The following is a 26,688-nucleotide window of genomic DNA, read 5'->3' on the forward strand; positions in this document are numbered from 1 at the left end:
CAAAATTAAGAATTTGACTCTGCATGCCCAGCGCTTTAAGTTCAAAATTATGAAATATTCAAAAGGCTGTAGTGATATTCACACCATCATTAGCAAGAATGATTACTTCTTGAAAGACCACAAAGATGATTTCTAATAGAATGAACTATAACATAAATAAACTTTTTGATGCCTTAACGAACGCTGATTTTCACTCTACCTGCATCGTTCAAGATCATCAGTGGAGGCCCCAAATGCAGGAACAATTTCTACGAGTGCATGTAGGAAATCATCCATTGTAACTTTAATACTCTCTTCATCTACTGGCTTAGTAAGATCATCCAAACTTAGTTGTCTATTCAAAGCAAATGATACTGCACTTTTTACAACACCTTCAAGTTCTGCCCCACTGTAATTTTTGGTCCGAGCAGCTGTGCATAAATACAACATTTTATAAACAAAAACCTCACAGCCCTGATTAATGCACTGATAAAGTTCATTTCAATTCACCTCAGATTATTTTCAACATCTTAAAACAAGCTATGAAAGAACATAGATAGGTAAGGGTTCAAGGTAATCACTCTCATCTACCAATATGGACCCATAACAACATGTTACCATTACAACAAGAACTTTCCCATTCTAAGTGGACAAGGCGTAGATCAAGAATAATGATTTCATGCATGGATAATTCCATAGTATCTTGTTATCAGCCAAATCAAACTAAATCAATCTATTTGAAGTTGGGAACTGAAAATTGGAACTTTTCTTCCCAAAGCAACTTGCATCAACTCAATATTCTCATCCTGATCTTTAGAAGGAATCCATGAGATCTAAAAAAACAAGCACCTTCATGTGATCACTCATACTACGGTATCAACACCTCTCTCACATAACCCCAGTTCTCCTAAAAAATCAATTTTTTTTTTCAATAGTGGCTAACACTTTGGATCTCCTGATATTGCAACATCCCTTCCATAGATTATATTGTAAGAATTTGCATAACTTATTTTCTCTAGAATAGACATGTTGGACAATATACAAGAAAGCATTAGGAACACATACCAAGTTCTTGAAGGTTCACATCAGGAGCAAGAAAAGAATTCTCCTTCATCTTGTTTGTATGAATTTGAAGAATTTGCAGACGACCATTTTCATCAGGAAGGCTTATCTCAACTTGAACTTCCAATCGTCCAGGTCTACAAACCAAAATATTTGAAATGTTAAATCATATACTCAGGGAATTTGTCAAAGAATATTTGTTTCAAGCAGATCAGTTTGCTGCCCATAGCCAGACAAATGAATAATAATAATAATAAATTCATTCATTCATTAAAAAAGTAAAATCCTTGCACATTTTCTATCCAAGTTATTAATCATCCATGAAACACTAAATAGGCTCAACCAAATACACTTTAACTTCTACTAATATTTGCCACTCATGCTTAGTAAACAGTTTTAAAATCATTAAGAGAGAGAGAGAGAGAGAGAGAGAGAGAGAGAGAGACCTCAAAAGTGCTTCATCAAGCAAATCCTTTCTGTTGGTCATTCCAATAAGTAAAACATTATTCAGAGACTCCACACCATCTATCTGAAAACAAGAAAAAAAAAGGATTCTTTTGGTCATGCTGATGACATTTCTTGTGCATTCTGACATCAAAACCCACAAATATAATGACTGGTTAAGAATGCACTTAAAACTCTTTACTAACCTTTGTAAGCAGCTGGTTCACAATGCTATCATGAACTCCTGTGCCATCTCTTGTTGATCCTCTTGACTACAAAACCAAGATAAAGACAAGACTTAGTATTCCTTTCAAAAAAAAAAAAGGAAAAAAGGAGTTAATATTTACGTAAGAAAACATATAAAATCCAATGCACATGAATACTCATGAGGACTGATTCATGGACAGATTATCATGTGGAGAGACAACCATTCCAGCACTAAAAACACAGTGCGGGCACTTTAAGCACTGAGATCTAAGCACAAACAGTAATTCCCTAAGATATTAAGTACGAATTGGAATTCAAGTTGGGTATGCCTTTTTCAAGAAACACCATGTATTTGTGTCTACAACTCCTAGAGTGCAATTCTCCACAACTCCCCTTTTAACACGAGGTCTGCACTCGTTAACTGGCTTTACAATAGTTTTTCCCCTTACTTTCTGTTCCCCTCTTTCTTTTTAAACATTCCTTTTCCCAAGACCAGTTTCTGCTACTCCTTTTTCTTCTACAATTTCATCTTTTTAAAGATTGAATTTACTACCAATTTATCCTTATTATTATCAGTAAGTCAGTATTTCAGGTTATTTGTGTATTTTTCACTGAATTGGAAAGAAGCCAACTTGGTGGGCACCAACTTAGGTTCTCCCTTCATAAAATAGACATAAAATGGGGTTCCATCCCTATATTAAATAGCCAGTATTTCAGGTTATTCTTCTTCAAAGTTCAAACAAGTACTAGTTAGTCAGTAAACAGATGAGAAATACCCGATGGAATCCATCTATAAAATAAAACTTAAAATAACAATAGCACCCATAAGGAGAACACCAAAAGCATATTGATGCCCAAATTAAAATTACCACTAGAAATGACAAGCTTAGCCTCAGAATTTAACAGCACCTTGCAACAAATTTCAAATTTTGGACAGGAAACAATGTGAGGGGCAATGAGATTTCAACAACATTGATATTCAAAAAAACCACCAAAATACCAAAAAAAAAGTGATATTTCAGACTTCAAAAGATTTAGTTGAGCTAATTATTATCCTGTTAAGCCTTATGAGATCAATGCCTTTCACAGCCACAACCTTAGATTGGTCTAGTATAAATTTAACCAATGAGAATGCTAAAAAAGTAAAATGTTACAGAGTAACAGAGTACAGCACAGAAGTGCTATCAGTTTTAAAAATCACAATTCCAGAAAACCCACTCCTGGTCTACTACAAGGGACATTAAATGTAATAAGAGTTAAGAAATCCCATACCTTACATATAGCATCAATCTCATCAAAAATTATTACATGCAAATCACTTTGGTCCCCTGCAAAGTAAAAGAATGCAATGCCGTTATCATTAAGGAAAAAGAAAAGGACACCTAAATAACACTGTGCTCATAAAGGTTCTTACCATGTGTCCTCTGATCATTTTCAGCATCAGCAAACAGGTCTCTAACATTCTTTTCAGTTTCACCAACAAACTTGCTCAGGACTTCAGGGCCATTAACAATCTACCAAAGTTCCATTCCAACCAAAAAATATCACGAACAATGGATTGCTAGCATTAAACAACACCTAACTAGTTCAACTACATGCAAAATAGTTGTTACTATTCCATCCCGGAAAACTTTTGCACATGTTGAATTAGATCTTATACCTAAATCATAGTTAACTAGCACAAAGAACAGCAGTTGGAAGTGCATTCCAACATATTTCTTACAGTTAGTGAAGGAATATATACCAAATTACAAACACACGAGGGAAAAAACACTTTAATGGCAATGCTTGTGCCTAAACTCCATCAGATTAGTTTTGGCCACATAAAACTCTTGGACGAAATCTGAAGCATATTAAACTTTAAAATAAGTAAGCCAGCCCATATCATAATTCAGGTCCAACTTTTCGTATGGTAACTGTAAAGACTAAGTGAATATTACACCTTCAATACCAAAATCTGACAGCATGATTTCAAGAAGCTTATGCAAGGTATGATCACATGACAGGCAATCACTAAAATGGATGGTTTGTAAGATCCTTTAATATCCCATATGCACAATGAACTCATGCATCAACCATTTTCTATAGCCTGTAAAAAAAGTAGCAAAGATATCAATTTGTTCAATGCACCAAAGGGCCACGTAAACAGGAATACCAAAATTATGATCATCGTATGAGGAGTTCAAGATATCATCAAAACCAATTTTACAACATTCATTGAACTTCTAGACATCAAAAATAAAACAAACACCTCTTGACTCTAAACATAGAAGATAAAATATAGCAAATTTTAAATGACACTAGCCACAAAAAGAAATAATTCTAGAAAATCAAGAATAAAACAAGACACAAATATTTTACAAACCTTTGGTTCCCTCCCGTTCAACATTTTCCCAATTTGACGAGCCATGAGAGTTTTTCCAGTACCAGGAGGCCCATAAAGTAGCATTCCCTTTACATGCTTAATCCCCAATCTAGTGCATCAAGTGCTTAATTATTATTAAGAACATAAATGTACATATTCCAAGATGTGGATGCATTTAACTTGAGGAATTAGTCATATTACTTGCTTGTCACGTGGGGAGGAAAAACTCGAGAGGCAAAAGCTCTTCGAAATATATCTGCAAACTCTGCACTTAAGCCACCTATACCCAGTGACTCAAGATTAAATTCCTTATGCCTAAAGATGTTGCTACTGGCAGCTTCACGTTGATTAACAATCTGCATGACAACACATATCAATGAAGTTTGCAACCAGAATCAGCAGACAGTGGAAATGTATTCTCCGCACTAGGGCATCATATCAAATAGACAAGAACTACGTTGAAAAGAATACTGAGGAGCAGTACGAGAAATTAGGAGAACAAATTCAATGTTTACATATGTCCATCGTAATATTTCATCTCAACCATCTTGATCATCCTATCATGTAAGCATGTATTTGTCAGGTGCAAATTCCGTAAAATCTAGACTAGGATTGTACTGTTACATTTAATTTATTGACACTGCATGAAAGTATCAGCTGAAAATCATTAGACATATAGAAAATAAGCATAATCAACAACAAACATAAAAAAATAATTTAACCCATCATGCATGTACAGAAAGCATGTGAAATCAAAATAATGAAGTGGGGAGAAAGTGAGAAGAAGCATGGAGCGTGCATTCATGTCATTAACATCAACGATAGAAAGTTTAACCATCTTAAAATTAAAATTCTAGACGTCAGCAGCCACAAAAGAATATAAAGTAACAAATATTGAATAAAAATAGCATATAATCAGCTGACAATATGAACATTGAAAGTTGACCTTTATGCCACTTGAATTTGATGCTTCAAAGATGAAGTAGGTGTCACTTGAAACCATCCCTCTTTCAAAATCATTAGATTTCTCTGCCCTCTACAACAGCTTGATTGACAGTAAAAATATAATTGTTCCCATGATACTCAAATGATACTCTTTGCTCTGTCGTCATAACCTGCATAGCACAGGATCAAATTAAATTATGAAACAAAATATGCCCCCAAAGATTATTAAGCAATAAAACCAGACTCAATAACAGAACAAAATTGAAAAATGAAGTCTGGGCAAGTTGCACCCAATTATGCAGGGAATCTGTTACCAAACCCCTGCAAGTATATTCCCGTTATACCCATGGTCCTAAATCCAAGTCACCAGTAATTGAGTGGCTGAATTAGTCAGCAGTAGTTGTTCTCTTTCTGTTTTGATTCTGTTTCAACATTCCTGCATTGTAGGAGGGTATTCCTCCATTTTCCTATTTTCTTGTTGTTAGTGGGAGGTTATTCCTCCATATAGAAGTAGTGCTCCTTGTATGTAGGGAGTAGTTATTTCTGCACTTGTATATATTCAGCAAATCTGATGGAATAAAACAGACTGTTAAAACCCAATTTAAGTCTTCTTGACTGAGGTTTCAGGCTCCCTTTAACGAGTCTGACTTTTTCTTGTCTTCCACCATAGGTCGCTCAAGGAAACACCCTAACCCAAACACCCAAACACCAACCCCTCCTACTACCCATCGACCCATAACTAGATCCGTTAGCCGGGACCATAACAGTTTGGTATCAGAGCCTGCAGTTATGGGAGATTCTGTTCAAGACCAGCTGGCTAAGCTCTTTAACTTGTTATTAGCCGAGCAACAATCCAACAAGGAACTGCACGCCAAATTCGATGCTCTAACTCAGGAATGGGAATCCACTAAAAAGGATTTCCAAACCAGCAGCACTGGAAGTCCAGCAAGCTTACGGAGAGATAAGGGAATTTCTGCATCGGTAATTCAAAAAACTGGAGGAAGCTCGCTTGTACCAAATTCACAAAACTGGATTTTCCTTGCTATGATGGGAAAGATGACCCTTTGGGATGGCTAAACCGTTGCAAACACTTCTTTCAAAGACCAACAAACTCCGGAAGAAGAGATGGTCATTTAGCTTCATACCATCTCAAGGAATTGACCAACTTTGGTACATTCAGTTGCTAGATGACATTCTGAATCCCTCTTGGGCTGAGTTTTCTCACCAATGTACCCTCCGTTTTGGGCCTCCAATCCGCAGCAACAAACTTGGTGAATTAGCTAAACTGAAGCAAATGGGGTCCGTCATGGATTATCGTAATCGCTTTGAGGCTCTTGTGTCTCGGCCGAACTCTCACTCAACACCGTAAGGTCCAATTATACCTCGCTGGTTTACAAGACTCCATTGCGGTTGAAGTGGAGCTTCACCATCCCACCGACTTGGTTAATGCTATGAGCATTTCTACTGTATGAACGCAAATCGCTTTCCACGCTCTTCACCGCGAGGGATACTCGCTACCGCAATTCCACCCGACAACCGCGCCAATCGGATAGTGAGGCGGCTGTCCTCGATGAAATGGAGGAGAGGCGGAAGAAAGGACTCGCTTTAATTGTGATGAGCAGCTTTGTTCGAGGCCATCAATGTAAGAAATTGTTCGATTGATTTGGAAGAGACGGAAGATGTAGAGGATTTCACACTGATCCGTAAATTTCTTTGAATGCCATTATCGATTCAAATCCTACCCATGAGGTTGATAGGCGCTTGGATGCTTGGGCAAGTCTTGATCCTCATCGACTCCGCAAAGACTCACGCTTTGTTTCTACCGCAAAGTTGAGGAACCGAATGTCGTGGTAAACAAATGTAATGGTTTAAAGGTACACGCTGCCAATGGCGAGCAACTTACTAGCCTGTATTTGTAAGGGAATTCCGGTCCTTCCAAGTCTAATTCTTTCATGGTTGATTTGTTTGTTTTACCCTTAACCAATATCGATATGGTTTTGGGGGTTAATTGGCTTCGAACCTTGGGACCCATTCTGTTGGATTTCACCGTTATGAGCATGAGTTTTTATCAACAGGGCCACTTAGTGACATTGCATGGTATTACTTCTTCAAGCTCTTCCCACGGTTCAGATCCAACAACATGCGATTTCATCTAACCTGCACATCCAACTCCGTAAATTATTGGCGGAATTTGCTTCTTTATTCAATGCTCCTACTGGCTGCCCCTCAGCAGATCTTGTGATCATCGATTCCCTAATCCCTGAGTCGGGTCCTCAGGTAGTTCGACCATACCGCTACCCTCATGGTCGTAAGGACGAAATTGAAAAGCAATGTGCTGCAATGTTACAACAGGTATAATCCGTCCCCACTGCTCCCATTCTCGCCGCGGTGATTCTGGTTCCCAAAGCTGATGGTTCGTAGACCCTTTGTATTGTTTACAGAGAATTAAACGCCAAAACCATCAAAGACAAATTCCTATTCCGGTTATTGACGAATTATTGGAGGAATTGGGTGGAGCTAAGTTCTTCTCAAAGTTAGATCCGCTTTGGGTTACTTTGTGGGGATGCATCCCGCCGATATAGAGAAATCGCTTCCGCACTCACCACGGACACTTTGAATTCTCGGTGATGCCGCTTGATTATCCAACGCCCTCAACTTTTCAGCCCTAATGAACGAGGTATTCCAACTTTACTTACGAAAATTTGTACTGCCTTTTTTGAAGATATTTTGGTTTTCAATCTCGGCGTAACACATCCACCATTTGCGTTGGTTTTCCAATTGTCGTTACGTAACCGCTTGGTCCTCAAACGGTCGGCGTGTGTCTTCGGTCAATCTCGATTTCCTATTTGGGTCATATTATTTCTTCCCAAGGAGTGCAGTGGATCACCCAAAGTTGTCAGTATTAGAATGGCCAAAGCCCAACACCATTCGTGGGTTACGTGGATTCCTAGGGCTCACAGTTATTATCGCAAGTTTGTGCGAACTATGCCATCATTGTCGCCTCACCGCTATGTCGCGTAAAAACAACTTCCACTTGACCGATCACGCTATCGATGCATTCCGAAGTTAAAGGCAGCCTTGACATCTACTCCAACTCGCTTCTACCAAATTTTGATCTAACTTTTGTTATAGAATGTGACGCTCGTACAGGATTGGAGCAAATTTGTTACAACACAACCGCCACGTGATATTTCACCTGCCTGGCAGCTCGTCATCAAAATCTTCCGGCTTACGAGCGAGAATTGATTGGCTTAGTAAAGGCACTAAAGCATTGGCATTCCTATCTGTGGGGACGTGAATTTATTGTTCGGACAGATCATTATACATTGAAATATCTGCTTGAGCAACGCCATCTCTCAACAACTCAACAACATTGGATTAGCAAGCTCCTGGGTTTTTCTTTATCGTTGAATACGTATCGGCAAATCTAATGTGGTGGCGACGCTCTTTCTCGACTAATGCCGATGATTCAATCCTTATGGTCGTTTCCATGCCTCAACTCGCTTTGTTTGATGAAATTCGAAGGAACATAGTGATTCACCAAAGAATTCAAGAACAAATCTCTGCAATTACCAATGGAACAGTCGCTTCAAAATGGGTTTTTCGGGATGGGTTACTCTTCTACAATAACAGAGTTTACCTGCCTCCCAATTCCCCATCAATTCAGCTGGTTGTTAGTGCTCTTCACAACCAAAGTCATGAAAGTTACTGTAAGACATTATACGTAATCACTAGAGATTTCTATTGGCAGTGGGATGAAAAATTTCGTAAGGGATTTTGTGCGTTCTTGTGATGTATGTCACGCATAAACCGACACACTACAACCGGTGGGACTCCTTCAACCTTTGCCTGTTCCCACTCAAATTTGGGCTGATATCTCCATTGACTTCATAGAAGGCATTCCCACTTCACGCGGAAAAAATGTTTTAATGGTTGTCGTTGATCGGTTCTCAAATTACGGAAATTTTTGGCTCTCACTCACCCGCATAATCGTAAGTGTCGCCGCACCTTCTTTGACAACATTTTTAAATTACATGGGTTGCCGTAAACTATGGTCGCGATGTGGATGTGACTTTCACAAGTTCTTTTGGAAAGAACTATTCCGCTTATGTGGGACCAAGTCGTGTTTCGCTTCCTCTTACCATCCACAACTGACTGACATGCAGGTTGTGAACCGCATCGTTGAAATGTATCTCCATTGCTTCACTAGTTCATCGCCATCAAAGTGGATTGATTGGTTGTCTTGGGCTGAATATCGCTACAACACCACTACCATACCTCACTTAAATCCACACCTTTGAGATCGCTTATGGTCGACCACCTCCTCGACTATTATCTTACTTGCATGGCGCTTCTTCAATTGAAGGTTGATACTGCTCGCGCTAACGGGATGACATGTCCGCACCTACTTCGCCAAAATCACAAGCCCAAAATAAGATGAAAGCCACTTATGATCACCCCATCATACTGGAATTTAAAGTTGGTGACATGGTCCCGCAAGGCTTAAAGGCGATAGACAAATGGCCATAAAAAGAACTAATCACAAGTCGTCGCCAGTTTTACGGACTTTCGGTTCTCGAATGCATTGGCACCATGGCCTATAAATTAGACCTTCCACAGAGTCCAAGATCCACCCCGCTTTCCATGTTTCCTATCTCAAGCCCTATCATGCCGGCCACTGTCACTCCAACATTACCACCTACCATTCTTTTGGAGGATCCCGCCCATCCTTTAGCCGCTCGATCATCGTATCAAAGGAGGAATTCTGCAGGTTTTAATTCATTGAGTCATTCTTCACCACAGATGCTTCGTGGGAAAGGGTCCAAAGATATAATGCATAAGTTTCAGACTTCAAGCTATGGACAAGCTTCCATTGGGGCGGAAGTAATGTTACCAAACCCCGCAAGTATATTCCGTTATACCCATGGTCCTAAATCCAAGTCACCAAGAATTGAGTGGTCGAATTAGTCACAGAGTTGTTCTCTTTCTGCTTTGATTCTGCTTTCAACATTCCTCGCATTGTAGGAGGGTATTCTCCATTTTCCTATTTTCTTGTTGTTAGTGGGAGGTTATTCCTCCATATAGAAGTAGTGCTCCTTGTATGTAGGAGTAGTTATTTCTACACTTGTATATATTCAAAGAAACTGATGGAATAAAACAGATCGTTAAAACCCAATTTAAGTCTTCTTGATCGAGGTTTCTGTGCTCCTTTAACGAGTCTGACTTTTTCTTGTCTTCCACCATAGGTCGCTCAAGGAAACACCCTAACCCAAACACCCAAACACCAACCCCTCCTACTATCCATCGACCCATAACTAGATCCGTTAGCCGGGACCATAACAGAATCAGAGAGAAAGGCAATGATAACAGCACAAGATGGGTATTTATGGTCTTATAAAAACAGTTAATTTTTTATGTTCAATTTGATCAAATGTGATAATGTCCAATCCTATACTGTCTATAGTTAGTCTACTTGAGAAGAAACCTGCTAGCTTCACAGAACCCATTTTGATGTGATAGAAAATGGGCTGAAGCATGAAGCAAAGAACAAACTCATAATTCTGACTCATCTCTTCATAATGAAAATTCAATCACTTAAACAATAGTGATACAATTTCACACAGATCAAGGGATTACTTGATTATGTATATCTTCCTATATAGGATCCTTTAATTGTATATGTACATGTCATAGCTTGAGAAAATAATGAAGGAAAACTATTCCAAAAATTTCTTCTTCTGCTCTGTTTTTTCATGGTATCAATGCATACAATTTATGGGCTTTCTCCTCTGTCATCCTAGGGTTTGAATCACTAGTTTCCTACCTGAGAAACATTAATAACATAACCATAGGTGTGTGAGTGTTTCTTAGTATCACAACCACTGCCATAAGTAGCATCGGCTGCCAGCAAGTCTACCCTGGAAGTCAGGTCACCTCAACTCTCCCCACACGCTACCACAAGAATCTAGGACACTATTCACGCGCCTACATGTGAAGCATCTCAGATGACCAGTGTTTCCAATGGCGCGCTTGAGGCGCAAAGCACACGAGGAGTACAGGATGGATCCTCCTGCAGTGAAAAGTGCTCAGCCTCCCTCACTAAGGCGCACCCAAGTGCAGGCGCAACAAGGCACACCTAGGCATGCCCAGGTGATGCCAACTGACTATATAATAAAATTATTGTTATTTTTGTCTTAAACCCAGCATCCATCCATAAAATTAAATGAATAAAGAGGAAGAAGAAGAAGAAGAAGAAGAATAAGCTAACATTTGATCTCCAGCTCTATTTATGTTTTAAACCATAATAATTTATTTTTTTTTCCATATTCTCTTATACTTAGCTCCCGTTATCTGTTCTTTCTATTTAATCCAGTTGATCTTTCTTTTTTTTTTTTTCCCTTTCCTCGCTTTTCATCCATCTTCCGCTTCCGCTTCTTCTACTCATATTATGGTTTCCTTTTATTCTAAATTTCTTAATTTATTTACTATTTACTGTGAGAGAATGATGAGATGTTGTTCCTCTAAATTTCTTTTATTAGTTTTATGGGTTAAATTTCTTATTAACTTTTAGTTTTATACTCAACTCAACTCAACTCAACTAAGCCTTTATCCCAAAAATTTGGGGTCGGCTATATGGATTCGCTTTTTCCACTCTGAACGATTTTGGGTTAAATCCTCAGAAATGTGTAATGCTTCTAAGTCATGTTGTACTACTCTCCTCCAAGTTAATTTAGGTCTACCCCTTTTTTTCTTTCTATCCTCTAACCTAATGTGCTCTACTTGTCTAACTGGAGCCTCCGTATGTCTACGCTTCACATGACCAAACCACCTCAATCTCCCTTCTCTCAACTTATCTTCAATTGGCATCACTCCTACCTTTTCTCTGATACTCTCATTACGGACTTTATCTAGTCTAGTATGGCCTTTAACTTTTAGTTTTATATTTGATTAAATTGGGTTGTATCTTGTATGTTGCTATTATAAATTATTAGTTTGTGTCACAATAATTGGATTATGTTATTGTTTCTGTAAATTGGGTTTATGTTATTATAAATTATTAGTTCTTTGTTGAAATAAATAAATTAGTAGTTTGTGTTATTATAATTGTGATTATGTTATTAATATTATAAGTTGAGTTATATTTTGCTATTAGGTAGATTAAGTTTAGTTATTATAAATTATTTATATGAACAAATATTATGTGCATATTTACAATTTTTTTTTTAAATTTTTAATATTTTTTTTTCATGTGCCTTGCCTCGCTCGAGCAAATGTCTGAGCCTTGCGCTTTGCACCTAGGCTCCAGGACACCTTGGCATCTTGGTGCGTCTTGAGCCTTTAATAACTATGCCAATGACCCTTCCTCGCTGGAACTTGTTCCTACCTTTTCGTTGAACTCTGGCAATTCTTCCCCCTTGGGCAACCCTTTTCACACTTTCTTCCCTTTTTTCACACTTTTTCCCCTTTAAGGTGCTTCTTCAATCTGTTATGATGTTACCTTAGCTAATGGATCAAAAAACTATATTTAAAAGAATAGGTAAAGCTTGCCCTCTCCCTTCCTTACCTTTAGATTTAGTTTTATTTACACCTGAATGTACATATAATTTGATATTCATTAGTAAATTAACTAAATACCAAAATTTTCCTATGATCTTTTTTGTAGATTCTGTTTTTTGTGCAGGACTGGGGTACGAAAAAAGATGATTGATGCAGGTCATAGTCACAAAGACTGTATCATCTCTCCAGCCAAAAAAACCAATTTTCCTTGCTTCTGATGCTAGTCCTAATCTTCTCCATAGTCGGTTGGGTCACCCAAATATCCCCAAAACTCCAAAAACTGGTGCCTTCTATTTCTTATTTATCCTCTTTAAATCATAAGTCATATCAATTTGGCAACAAACTTGCTCTTCATTTTCCAAATGAATTAATAGTTGAGCCGCATCCATGTTTGACATTGTTCATTCGTATATATGGGGTCCAAGTCCAATGAGTTCGAATTTGGACTTTCATTATTTTGTCACTTTTACTGATGACTATTCTTGTTGCACTTGGTTATTCTTCAAAATTATTTTCTATGTTTCAAAAATTTTTTGTTGAGATACGTACTCAATTTGGAGTTTCTATCAAAATGTTACGTGGTGACAATGCATGAGAATATTTTTCTCTTCCTTTTCAAAGTTTGTCTTCTCAAGGCATCATTCGTCAGTGTTCTTGCACCTATACTCCTCAACAAAATAAAGTAGCTGAGTTGTAAGAATCGACATCTAATTGAAACAGCCCATACTTTGCTTATTCATCATCATGTACCTTTTCATTTTTGGGAAGATGCTGTCCTTATGGCCTACTATTTGACTTCTTCTGCTTTGCAGCATCAGATTCCTCATTCTGTTCTTTATCCAGATCAAAACTCATTTCCTCTTCCACTGTGAGTATTTGGGTGTACTAGTTTTGTGCACAATCTTACCCCTGAAAAAGACAAAATTCAATCACGAAATGTGTTTTCCTAGGGCATTCGCGTCTTCAAAAAGGCTACAAATGTCATGATCCAACAATCAATAGATATTTTGTTTCAGCATACGTAACCTTTTTTGAGACTTCTTCATATTTTTCACCAAATACAGTTAATCAAACTTCCATCTCCACAAATCTACCTATTCCTACTCTTCCTGACCCAAAGATTCCTCCTCACTTCAGGTTTACTCAAGATGACCTCAAACAAATCCTCCGCCTGCTAACCCAATTGATGTTTCTTCTCATGATACGGTCCACAAACTGTTCCCAGTGACTCGTCGCCTACTTCAACATCATCTCTTGCACCGATTGATTCCTTAACAAATGATGCTTCCCTTTCATTGCCCTTCAAAAAAATATTCAATCCTCTCACAATCCATTCCACATCCTATTTATAATTTCTTAAATTATCACTATTTGTCACCTTAACTCAACCTAAATAGTTTGTGCTTAGCCGGTCCTAAGCCCAGATAAAGAAGGAGGGTTACGGTAGGTGACAACCAGCGTAAAAATTCCGTCACACCTCATGATATGAATTCAAATGATATAAATGTTGGAGCGTCCTCTACTTACAACGCGCCATATCGGAGCCTGGGTGTAATAAAAAATATGCAAAGGTGTAGGGCATTCACCGAAAGCGACGCACCATGACAGCGCCCAGGTGTAGTGTTAAATGAGCAAGGGTTCTCACATCATAAACGTGTGTGGGTAAAGAAGTTAGTCCATAGGACAGATAGTAGAACAGATAGTGGAACATAATACAAGATAAGCATAAAAAACAATAGAAGATATCATAGAAGGATATCAATTAGGAAGGAACAGGATAGGAGGAGAATCAGGGTTGGTACTTGGAATGTTGGATCACTTACAGGAAATTAATAGAGCTTGTGGATACCTTGGAAAGGAGAAGGGTGAATATTACTTGCATTCAGGAGACTAAATGGGTAAGAAAGAAAAGCAAGGAAGTGGGTAATTCATGGTACAAACTGTGATTTACCGGAAAGGAGAGGAACAAAAATGGAGTACGCATAATTATAGATAGGACATTGAAAGATGCTGTAATAACTGTGAAAAGAGTAGGAGATAGAATTATAATAGTAAAACTAGTACTAGAAGGAAAAACAATAAATGTAGTTAGTGTTTATGCCCCACAAATAGGACTAGATAGTGAGAGTAAACAAAAGTTTTGGAAAGATATGAATGATCTAATACAAAGCACCGAATGAAGAGAATATTTTCATCGGTGGAGATTTGAATGGACATGTAGGAAATGATAAGCAAGGTTATGAGAATGTTCATGGAGGTTTTGGGTTTAGCAATTAAATGAGTAAGGAAAAAAGCATCCCAAATTTTGCTATGGCATACGACCTAGTACTAGCAAATACCTACTTTATAAAAAGAGTCACATTTAGTGACTTTAAAACGTGGGCAACATAGAAGCCAAATTGACTTCCTCGTAACCAGGAAGACAAATAGAGCTCTATGCAAGGATTGCAAAGTCATTCCGAAAGAGGCTTTAACAAGTCAACATCGGTTAGTGCTCTTTGATGTCAAGTTTAAGAACAACTCAAGTAAGATCAGAAGAAATAGTGTAGCTCGAACAAAGTGGTGGGAGTTCAAAGGAGTAAAGCAAGTGAAGTTCAAAAATGAGCTTTTCAAGTCCGAAGCATGGAAGCTGGATGTGGAGGCCAATGGTATGTGGATACAGATGGCATCAAAGATTAGAGAAGTAGCTAGAAAAATACTTAGGGAGTCTAGAGGACATGGACCACCCTCAAAAGAGAGACGGTGGTGGAATGAGGAAGTACAAAAGGTAGTGAAGAGAAAGAGGGAATGGTATAAGAAATTACCTAAGTGTGATAATAATGAGGCATATGAACAGTACAAGATAGCAAAGAAAGAGGCAAAAAAGACAGTTAGTCAAGCAATTGAAAAGTTATATGAGAAACTTGGAACTAAAGAAGGGAAGAAAGATATTTATGGATTAGCAAGGAGAAGAGAAAAGAAATGTCAAGATCTCAATCAAGTTAGGTGCATTCAGGATAAAGAAGGAAAAGTGTTGGTGAAAGATGAAGACATTAAAGAAAGATGGAGAAATTATTTTAATGATCTCTTTAACAATAGTCAAAGTGGTAATAGTATGAATATAGATTATAGAGCAATAGAAAAGAATGTGAATTATACTAGAAGGATTAGATTTTTAGAAGTAAAGGAAGAACTTAAAAGAATGAAAGTGGGTAAAGCCTATGGACCTAATGGAATACCAATTGAAGTGTGGAAGTGTTTGGGAGATATGGGAGTGGCATGGTTAACTAAATTATTTAATAAGATTCTAAACTCAAAGAAAATGACTGATGAATGTAGGAGGAGTATTTTAGTACCTACTTTTAAAAATAAAGCAGAAATACAAAGTTGCTCAAACTATGGGGGAATTAAACTCATGAGCCATACTATGAAATTGTGAGAGAGAGTTGTGGAACATCGACTACGTCATGACACTTCTATCTCTCCCAATCAATTTGGCTTAATGCCCGATTGTTCAACTATAAAAGCAATCTTTCTCATTAGAAGCTTGATGGAGAAATATAGAGATGTGAAGAAAGATCTACACAAGGTTTTTATCGATTTGGAGAAGGCTTATGATAGTGTTCCAAGAGATGTCTTATGGAGAATGTTAGAACAAAAGAGGGTATCTATTAGATACATACAAGTGTTGTAATATATATATGAATGAGCAACTACTATTGATCGCAAAGTGGGAGGTGACAAGAGATTTTCTTATCTCGCTTGGATTACACCAAGGTTCAGCTGTAAGCCCTTACCTTTTTACATTAGTTTTAGATGAATTAACGAAACATATACAAAAGAATATTCCTTGATGCATGATGTTTGCGGATGATATAGTTCTGATTGATGAGACGCGAAAATGAGTCAATAGAAAGCTAGAGCTTTGGAGAAGTACTATAGAGTCAAAAGGCTTTAAGTTAAGTAGAACAAAAACAGAATACATGTATTGCAAGTTCAGTGAAGGCGAACTGGTGATAGGAAAAGAGTTAGTTTGGATGGAGTGGTACGCCTGAATAATCACTTTAAATATCTCTACCAATCCTTCAAGTAAATGGGGATGTGAGGAGGATGTTAATCATAGTATTAAAGCCACGGAGTTTTATGTTATCGCAAGATTCCCAATAAGTTGAAATGAAAATTTTACCGCATACAACCATACGACCGCCATGTTATATAGTAGTAAGTGTTGAGCAATCAAGGAGTCGATGTGTCTAAGAGAAGAGTTGCGAGATGAGAATGTTAAGGTAAATGAGTAGCCATACTAGACTAGATAAAGTCTAAAATAAGAGTATTAGAGAAAAAGTAGGAATGGAGCCAATTGAGGATAAGTTGAGAGAAGGGAGATTGAGGTGGTTTGGTCATGTGAATCGTAGGCATAAGGAAGCTCCAGTCAGACAAGTAGAGCACATTAGGTTAGAGGATAGAAAGAAGAGAAGGGTAGACCTAAACTGACTTGGGGGAGAGTAGTACAACATGACCTAGAAGCATTACACATTTTCGACGATTTAACACAAAATCGTTGAGAGTAGAGAAAGAGAATCCATAGAGGCGACCCCAAATTTTTGGGATAAAGGCTTAGTTGAGTTGAATTGAGTTATCACCATTTGTCACCTTCATATCATGCTTTTGTTACCAAGTTATCCACTGTCCAAATGCCTATGATAGTGGCAAAAATGCCTCACCCCAGTTGGCAGCAGGCTATGGTTGAGGAAATGGCTACTCTTTATGATAATGATACTTAAGAGATAGCTCCCTTACCACATGGCAAAACTACAATTGGATGTCATTGGGTATTACAATTAAGGTAAGATCAAATGGGACAATTGATCGTCTCAAAACTCGTATAGTTGCCAACGGCTATACTCAGATATTTGGCCTTGATTATGGTGATATTTTCTTCTGTAGTAAAGATTGTTTCTCTGCGCCTTTTTATCTCTATGCCAGCCAATGTTTCATTGGCCTCTTCATCGGTTGGAAAATAAAAATGTCAGATTACATGAAAAGCTTGCTGAAGATATGGAGCAAACACTAGGATTTGTCTCTCAAGGAGAGCCTGGATTAGTATGTCGACTATGCTGGTCTCTTCATGGTCTAAAACAATCCTGGATAGCATGGTTTGGTTGATTTAGTACTGTTGTTCAACAATTTAGGATGCAAAAAAGTGAAGCAAACCATTTAGTGTTCTACCGACATTCTCTTCATGGCAAGCATGTTAATTTAATAGCTTATGTTGATGATATTATCATAACAGACAATGATCATGTAGGCATTGTCCAACTCAAACAACATCTAACTAGTCATTTTCAAACCAAAGATTAGGGAAAATTAAAATATTTGAGGTGGCTCAATCTAGTAATGATGTCATTTCACAAAGGATATATGCATTGAACATATTGAAAGAAATTGGCACACTTTATTGCAAACTTGTTGATACTCCCATGGACCCAATTGTTAAGCTTATTCCTAGATAGGGGGAGCCTCTAAAAGACCTTAATCAGTATCGAAGACTTGTTGGTAAGTTAAATTATCTCATGATCACAAGACCAGATATCTCTTTTGCAGTAAATGTGGTCAGCTAGTTCCTACAAGCTCCTTGTGATAGTCACTGGAATGCATAATGCACTAATTCGGATTCTCAAGTATATCAAAGGAGCTCTAGGACAAGGTCTATTGCATGAAAACAAGGGACATACACAAATTATAAGGTATTCTAACGCAGATTGGGCAGGATCTCCTTCAGGCAAACGACCTACGTTAGGGTATTGCATTCTAATTGGAGGGAATCTAATATCCTAAAAAACTAAGAAACAATAAGTGGTAGCCAAATTGTGTGTAGAAGCAGAGTATCAGGCTACAGCTTTCATTACGTGTAAACTTACAAAGTTAAAACTGCTTCTTAAGGAGCTAAAATGTGGAGGTGATAAGCAGATGAAGCTTATTTGTGACAATCACGCTGCACTATATGTTGTTTAATCCTGTGTTTTCGTGAGAAGACGAAACACATAGAGATATATTGTCACTTTATTAGACAAAAGATCGAATTTGAATGTATTGCAAGTAGTTTTGTCAGTTTGAATGACCAGTTAATAGACATTCTCACTAAATTTCTCCGAGGGACTAGGATTGGGTATATTTATAACAAGGTAGCATACAATATGTGATGCAAGACATTTTTGAGTGAAGAAGTCAAGCAACAATAGAAGCATGCTAGTGTGAAAATGAGGGAAAATAACAATTTTTAGCAAGTTCGGGCAAAGTTGATTTTCGGGATAGTAGGTGTGAGATTCCCACACCCAGCTATGAGATTCTCTGAACAAAAGGCAATAACATTTTTTTTAGTTTATTTTCATATCTAGCAGTCCTAATTCACTTAGGGCGTCTTGTGAAGACTTCTAGCAGATGTAGAGATTAGATTGAAATTAATTAGGAAGTTTCCTACTCTATTTAGGACTGGTTAATGTTTTCTTATCTTATCTAAGATTTAGATTTCTTTCCTATTTTATTTAGGATTTCTTATTGCATTTTAGTTTATCTAAAATTCCTATTTAGTAGTTTCATATTTCTATTAGGTTTAGGAGATTAATATCTATAAATACCTCAGATTTTATGTATTTTGGGAATAGATGGTTATCAATAAAAATGCTATAGAGAATTTTCTCTATTTTTCACTCTTATGCATGAAGTGTGTTTCTATTTGAGTTTCACGCTGCATTAGGTGGTATCAGAGCCGTAAAAATCACCCCAATCAAGATGGCTAACCTTGATGGAGGTGATGATGACCATGGCTCTTGCAAGGATGATCGAGGAGCTAAAGCTCATGAAAGGGACAACACGTTGCAACGATTGGAGCATCGTTTGGAACAACACTTAAAGCAACCAGTGGACCACAGATTGGGGCGTATAGAAAGACGTCTTGAAGAAATTGTGAGCCGTGTTGGTGCTTTAGAAATCAATGCAAACAGGGATCAGGTGGGAAATAGAAGGCCAAGAGATGGTGCAACTTGTGGTGATCCTATTTACCGACCAATTCCTGCTCGTGGGCAATATGTCTATGATGAAGACTCAGAAGAGGACGTATATGATCCCCATTATTATCCTAGCCATTGGCAACAAGGTGATTATGGGAGGAGAGGTGTGGATATGACAAGAGGGGAAGCAAAGCATTCCAGTTGAAAGTTGATATTCCCAACTTTAATGGGAATTTGAATATTGAGGAATTCTTGGATTGGATAGTGGATGTGGAGAGGTTCTTTGACTACATGGAGACGCCACCAGAAAGACGAGTTAAATTAGTCGCATGCCGGCTCAAAGGTGGTGCTTCCGCTTGATGGGAGAGGTTGCAAGCTACGAGGAAGAGAGAAGGTAAGGGTCCAGTTTATAAATGGTATAGGTTAAAGTGCCTATTGCAATAAAAATTCTTACCACCAGATTATAAGCAAATTCTCTTCCAAAAGTACCAACAGTGTCAACAAGGAAACCGAATAGTCTATGAGTATACTGCTGAGTTCATGAGATTAGCCGAAATGAATAATCTCCATGAATCCAAAGGTCAACAAGTTTCCAGGTATTTGGAAGGATTGAGACCCACAATCAAGGATCGAATTGGTGTCCAAGTACTAGGAACTTTGTCTGAGGCAAAGAATAAGGCATTAAAGGCAGAGATGATGAAGTATGAAAGGGTGCACCATGATTCATATCCAAGGTATGATGAGGACAATGAACGGGCTGTAGTTGGGAAAGAGGAAGAGGAAGTTTCCCATAGTGCTCCTAATTTTGCCAAGGGGAAGAAGACAAGCAACGAAAATCCAATAGGTAGAGTTGACAAGGCCTCAAGTTTCCATCCCACAAAAGGTACAAATCCCTACAATAAACTAACTCCTATTAAATGTTATAAATGCAATGAAGAGGGGCATAGGTCAAACGAATGTCCAAGGAAGAAAACTGTGAATTTTATTGAAAAACAAAGGGAAATTTGTTGTAAATCCAAAGAAGGTGAGGATGACGATGATGATATTGAATCTGAAGAATCCATAGGAAGGAAGTTGATGTTCTTGCAAAAGGTTGAGGAAGAGTCATCAAATATTCACGAAGAATTTGGAGGAAAGCAACTTAAGGTTACAATTGGAGCTTTGGTTGTACCACCTCAAACCATGGTGATTCCACAAGAAAAATTAATGAACCCTTTATGTCCTATTGTTTCTATTGATTTTATTTGTCCGAGTGTTTTTGAGAAGACAAAGGCAGCGGTGAAATTAATAAATTCAATCTCGTTCAATTCTCCACTGACTACCTCAATAAAGGAAGCTATATAGTGTACATCTCCAATAAGATTCTCATTCGCTTCCACTTCGAGGATTGATTTCAAGTAGGGGAGAATGGTGCTGGAGTTGTTTTGGCTATGCTTTTGGATCATTGCAAGTTATTTCAACTCGAGAACAAGTTTGTTTTTCAAGTGAGGGAGTATGATGCGGGAAATTTTTGAGTGAAGAAGTCGAGCAACAATGGAAGCATGCTAGTGTGAAAATGGGGAAAATAGTAATTTTTAGCAAGTTTGAGCAAAGTTAATTTTTGAGACAGCAAATCTCACTCCCACACCCAGCTGTGAGATTCTCTAGACAAAAGACAACAACATTTTTTTAGTTAATTTTCATCTCCAGCAGTCCTAATTCCTTAGGATATCTTGTGAAAACTTCCAGCAGCTGTAGAAATTAGATTAAAATTAATTAGAAAGTCTCCTACTCTATTTAGGACTTATTAATATTTTCCTTACTTATCTAGGATTTAAATTTCTTCCTATTTTATTTAGGATTTCCAATTGTATTTTAGTTTATCTAAATTTCTTATGTAGTAGTTTCATGTTCCTATTAGGTTTAGAAGATTAATATTTATAAATAACTCAAATTTTATGTATTTTGGGAACAGATGGTTATCAATAAAAATACTATAGAGAAGTTTCTCTCTCTTTCACTCTTGTGCATAGAATGTGTTTCTATTTGAGTTTCACACTGTGTCAATATGTACGCTCTAGCTTGAGGGGTAGTGTAAAAATAGGATTGTATATAATTGTAAATTAAGGGATTGACTCAATCCCTATAATCAAAGGATTCCTTGATTATGTATATCTTCCTATATAGGATCCTGTAAGCGTATATATACATGTAATAGCTTGAGAAAATAATGAAGGAAAACTATTCCACAAATTTCTTCTTCTTCTTCTCTGTTTTTTCACAACCAATAGGCAATCCAGACATGTGAGGACCTACATTAAAGTTATTTTATTATAGACATAAAAAAGCTCTAATTATACCTGGCATCAGCCACATGAAACAATTCTGCTATTCAAATCTATCTAGGGCCATGTACTACTTAAATCATAAGCCATTGTCTTCTATTTATGGAACCACACAGTTCCATCTCATCTGCAAATCATCTACTACAAATATCAAAAGCTAATTGTTGTTACTGCAATCATCAATCCTCACTTCATGATCAAGCACTCTTGGTGCACAATAAGTACAAGCTCTAACTTCTCACAATTTGCTTCAAATTCAGTTCAAGTTAACCTATGAGCATTTTCATCTCAGTTTTGCAAATTCCAATGTGACATAGAATGAATTTCTAATAGGCATAAGCATCTTTTCAAAGTTCCCATTAAGTAATCCAAATGGTTCCAGTGTAAATTTTAACATCTTTAGGATAAAAGAAATTGATAGTTTTAAGAAAAAAGAAATTGAAGTAAAAAAATCAGCCAGCAAACAAACAAGTAAGATTCACAAGCATAAGCAATACATTTTGGACATATAATAACTTTACCTGGTTAATAAATCTCTTTCTGAGTTGGTTAGCCAGTAAAACAGCATCCACCTACAGAACAACATAACATAAAAAGCTTTCAATCCTGAAACCTTCCATAATGGAAGCAATGCAAAGAACAAAATCATCATTCCCTAAACACCAAAAGAAGTGGCCGATCTGCATACCTGTTCATTCTTAGTGCCCTTCTTCACAAATTCTAACTCAAGTGTCAGCAATGCAAGGTTGAAATTTTCAGGAGGGATAAACCTAAAAGAATTACCAGAAGAAAAGTTAAATAATTAGAAACCAATAAAGGGTGAACGATAAGCAGAGCATAAGGTATAATCAGTTTAACCTGCTCACAGAAATGGAGTCTCCAGTAGAAACTCTTGCATGCCGACGTTGAATAGCATTCAGGGCAATATTACTTGGACGAATGTTTTCGTGAGGAGTAATTCTTAGTTAAGGCCACAAAAAATCCAATGGCAACTTTAAGGCATTGATTAAAATGTTGCTAAAAGAAATTACATGCTGTCCTTCAATATTGAATTTAAACAAAGTTTTCCCAAACGCAAGAGAAAATATAAACCTAATAGCACTAGCAGCAATTAAAGCAACTCTTTATCAATCTTTTTCAATCACGATTAAGCCAATTCTCTCTCCCATTACATATCTTCTGAATTTCACAAATTAGAAATCGTCACTGTTGATTTCAATCACACTAATGCGAACATAATTTGCCGATTACCAGTAATCAATGTTGGACAAAAAAAAAATCTCAAAATAATAAGTCGATTTCCAAAAGGAAAATGCTAATATAGTGCTGGAATTTAAGAGAATGATTTCAAAGAAATGGATTAAAGAGGAAATGAGAATGCAGATGAAAGGATATGAAAGAGATAAAACAAAGGAATCGCCGATTAACGCCATGAAGAACTTGGTTCCAGGGACGGCGAAGTTGTGTAGATCGGACGCTGAGCAATAGGCGAGGTTGGTGAGAGCGAGATCCGACGCCGGAGTGTTGGTCACGATCATCGTCGAGGGTGCAGAACCAAACCGTCCCGCCATTTTTCTTCTGTATTTTCCTTTATTCCCTGTGAAGATCTGTTTTGAGTTCTTTTTGCACAGAAAATAGCAAAAGAATCAAGGGGTTTGCTTCGATTTGAAGGCAATGAAATCGAAGTAGTTAAGTAATTGGATCCAGGGCGGAGAAACAGGTAAGAATCGGATCGAATCACAATTCACAAGGGGCTGTGATTTTCATTTACGCCCATGGCCTCAAGTTTCCGGGTTGGACTTCGGAATCGTGGGAGGATTCAATAACTGGTTGAATTCCAAAGGACGAACTGTGGGTTTAGAGATCGACTACCCTCCACGCGACACGTCGTTCTTTGGATTGCTAATCAATTACATTGCCGTTTACTTATTTTTTTTTTTAAACAAAGACCTACACTTTTTTTTTTTTTATACAAAGGCCTATACTCGCCCTTAAAATATGATTGATAGTTATACAAACTCTTACAATATTTCAGATGTACTTTGTAGTTACTTTATTTAAAATAAAGTGAAAGTACTCTGTTCAAAAAAAAATTGGTTAAACGAAATTTTATAATCCATCTCTTTAAATTTTTATAAAATAATATTTTTTTATGAAATAATTAATTATAAAAAATTTATTAACTAAAAAAATAAAATTTTTTCAACATCTTAAATTATCATTTTTTATACATCTTAACTTTTGATTAAAATAATAGATTTTAAATAAATATGTTCTTTTAAACGAAGAAATTTTATTTTTTTTTAATTAATAAATTTTTTTATAGTTAACCACTTTACGTAAAAAATATCATTTTATAAAAAATTTAATAAGATGAATTGTAAAATTTTATTAAATCACCTTATTTATTTTAAATCAAATAATCATAGAATACATCGATGTTTCAGGGTCCAATTACATTATTTAATTTTTAAAAGTTATCAAATAAATCATTCAAATTTTAATAATAGATCATATAAACTCTTTTACCATTTTTGAGATAAATAAACTATTTAACTTCTAAAAATACATAATTAAATTATAATTTTTCTATAATATAAATCCAACAAGGTGCACGGGGTCTCATCAACAATCACGCATATTTGTTGCATCCTGAAGCAAATAAATTAGTTATTCTTTGCCGATTAATTCAAAAAACTTTTCTATGAATTCATCATTTGTATCATAATTTATGTAGAAAAGTTTCTTGAATCATTCGATAAAATAACAACTTATCAACATACTTAAGATGCAGCAAATATCTATGGAGATGTTGTAACTCAAATACGTTTGTTGATGAGAACCTTATGAAAATTTTTGTGGACAGCCCTTGGTTGGATTTATAATAGAGACAAATTATAATTTAATATTTTTTTATCTATTTTTAAAGTTAAAGGCTTATTTGATAAATTTTTAAAATTTGAAAAACTTATTTAATCTTTTTTAAAAGTTGAATGACTTAATTAAATGCTGAAACACTTTAAAAGCTTATATAACTATTTTATATAACTTTAAGAGCCTAAATAGGCCTTTACTTATTTTCTTCCCTTCTTATTTTTCTATTTTCTCTCCACAAAACAGCTTGTCATTTTCATAATTTATTTTGTAAAAGGCATATTTTGACCATTACAGTATAAGCTAATAATTATTTAAGTTCTTAAAGTGTTTCGTGATTTAAATAAGCACTTCAAATTTTAATAAAAATTAAATAAGTTCTTCAAATTTGAAAAATAAATCAAATAAACTATTTTACTATTTTGAGGATAAAAAAAAATCTTTTAACTTTAACTTTTAAAAATAGATGAAGAAAAATTACACTGTAATTTGTTTCTAATATAAATCCAGTAAATGCAGTACATGAAGATCTCTTAGTGCACAGCTCTCGTCAACAATCTTATGTATTTGATTTGTATTATCACAGTAAATAGCATATTAATAAGTTATTCTACTGAATATTTCAAAAAGCGTCTCTATGGAAACTATAAGCACATACAACTCAACTAAGCCTTTATCCAAAAAATTTGGAGTCGACTATATGGATTCTCTTTCTCCACTCTAAACGATTTTGGGTTAAATCCTCAAAAATGTGTAATACTTCTATGTCATGTTGTACTACTCTCCTCTAAATCAGTTTAGGTCTACCCCTTCTTTTCTTTCTATCATCTACCCTAATGTGCTCTACTCGTTTAACTGGAGTCTCTGTATGTCTACGTTTCACATGACCAAACCACCTTAATCTCCCTTCTCTCAACTTATCCTCAATTGGTACCACTCCTACGTTTTATCTAATACTCCCGTTATGGACTTTATCTAGTATAGTATGACCACTCATCCACCTTAACATTCTCATATCCGCAACTTTTATCTTAGACACATACGACTCCTTCAGTGCCCAACACTCGCTACCATATAACATGGCCGGTCATATGACTGTACAGTAAAATTTTCCTTTTAACTTATTGGGAATCTTACGATCACATAAAACTTCCGTAGCACGTCTCCACTCCAACCATCCGGCTTTAATCCTATGACTAACATCCTCCTAACATCCTCCATCTACTTGAAGGACTAAGCCGAGATATTTAAAGTGATTACTTTGGGACAGTATCACTCCATCCAAACTAACTCCTTCCCTATCACCAATTTGGCCTTCACTGAACTTGCAATGTATGTATTCTGTCTTCGTTCTACTTAACTTAAAGCCCTTTGACTCTAGAGTACTTCTCCAAAGTTTTAGTTTTCTATTAACTCCTTCTTGCATCTCATCTATCAGAACTATATCATCCGCAAACATCATATACTAAGAGATACTCTCTTGTATATATTTCGTTAATTCATCTAAAACTAATGTAAAATGGTGATAGGGAAGGAGTTGGTTTGAATGGAGTGATACTGCCCCAAAATAATCACTTTAAATATCTAGGCTCAGTCCTTCAAGTAGATTGAGGATGTGAGGAGGATGTTAGTCATAGGATTAAAGCCGGATGGTTGAAGTGGAGACGTGCTACGAGAGTTTTATGTGATCGTAAGATTCCCAATAAATTAAAAGGAAAATTTTATCGTACAGCCATACGATCGGCTATATTATATGGTAGTGAGTGTTGGGCACTAAAAGAGTCGTATGCATATAAGATAAGAGTTGCAGAGATGAGAATGTTAAGGTGGATGAATGGCCATACTAGACTAGTTAAAGTCCGTAATAAGAGTATTAGAGAAAAGGTAGGAGTGGTGTCAATTGAAGATAAGTTGAGAGAAGAGAGATTGAGGTGGTTTGGTC

At 36.5% G+C, this 26,688-nt stretch overlaps 1 protein-coding gene across 1 annotated transcript in view; it reads right to left on the reverse strand.

The window, feature by feature from the left end:
• Positions 1–23,722, reverse strand: part of LOC110636373 (vesicle-fusing ATPase) — a 28,121-nt gene extending 4,399 nt beyond the window's left edge. The window contains 14 exon segments of the mRNA XM_058130281.1: positions 200–410; positions 1,045–1,178; positions 1,488–1,570; positions 1,692–1,757; positions 2,965–3,020; positions 3,107–3,206; positions 4,058–4,166; positions 4,259–4,413; positions 5,004–5,082; positions 5,084–5,172; positions 22,394–22,444; positions 22,561–22,642; positions 22,731–22,826; positions 23,268–23,722. Coding sequence (XP_057986264.1) covers positions 200–410; positions 1,045–1,178; positions 1,488–1,570; positions 1,692–1,757; positions 2,965–3,020; positions 3,107–3,206; positions 4,058–4,166; positions 4,259–4,413; positions 5,004–5,082; positions 5,084–5,172; positions 22,394–22,444; positions 22,561–22,642; positions 22,731–22,826; positions 23,268–23,443 — 1,487 coding nt within the window. The 5' untranslated portion in view covers positions 23,444–23,722.
• Positions 23,723–26,688: the final 2,966 nt, after the last annotated feature.

The sequence above is a fragment of the Hevea brasiliensis genome, chromosome 11 (assembly GCF_030052815.1).
Source record: "Hevea brasiliensis isolate MT/VB/25A 57/8 chromosome 11, ASM3005281v1, whole genome shotgun sequence".
In the NCBI taxonomy this organism is placed as follows: domain Eukaryota; kingdom Viridiplantae; phylum Streptophyta; class Magnoliopsida; order Malpighiales; family Euphorbiaceae; genus Hevea; species Hevea brasiliensis.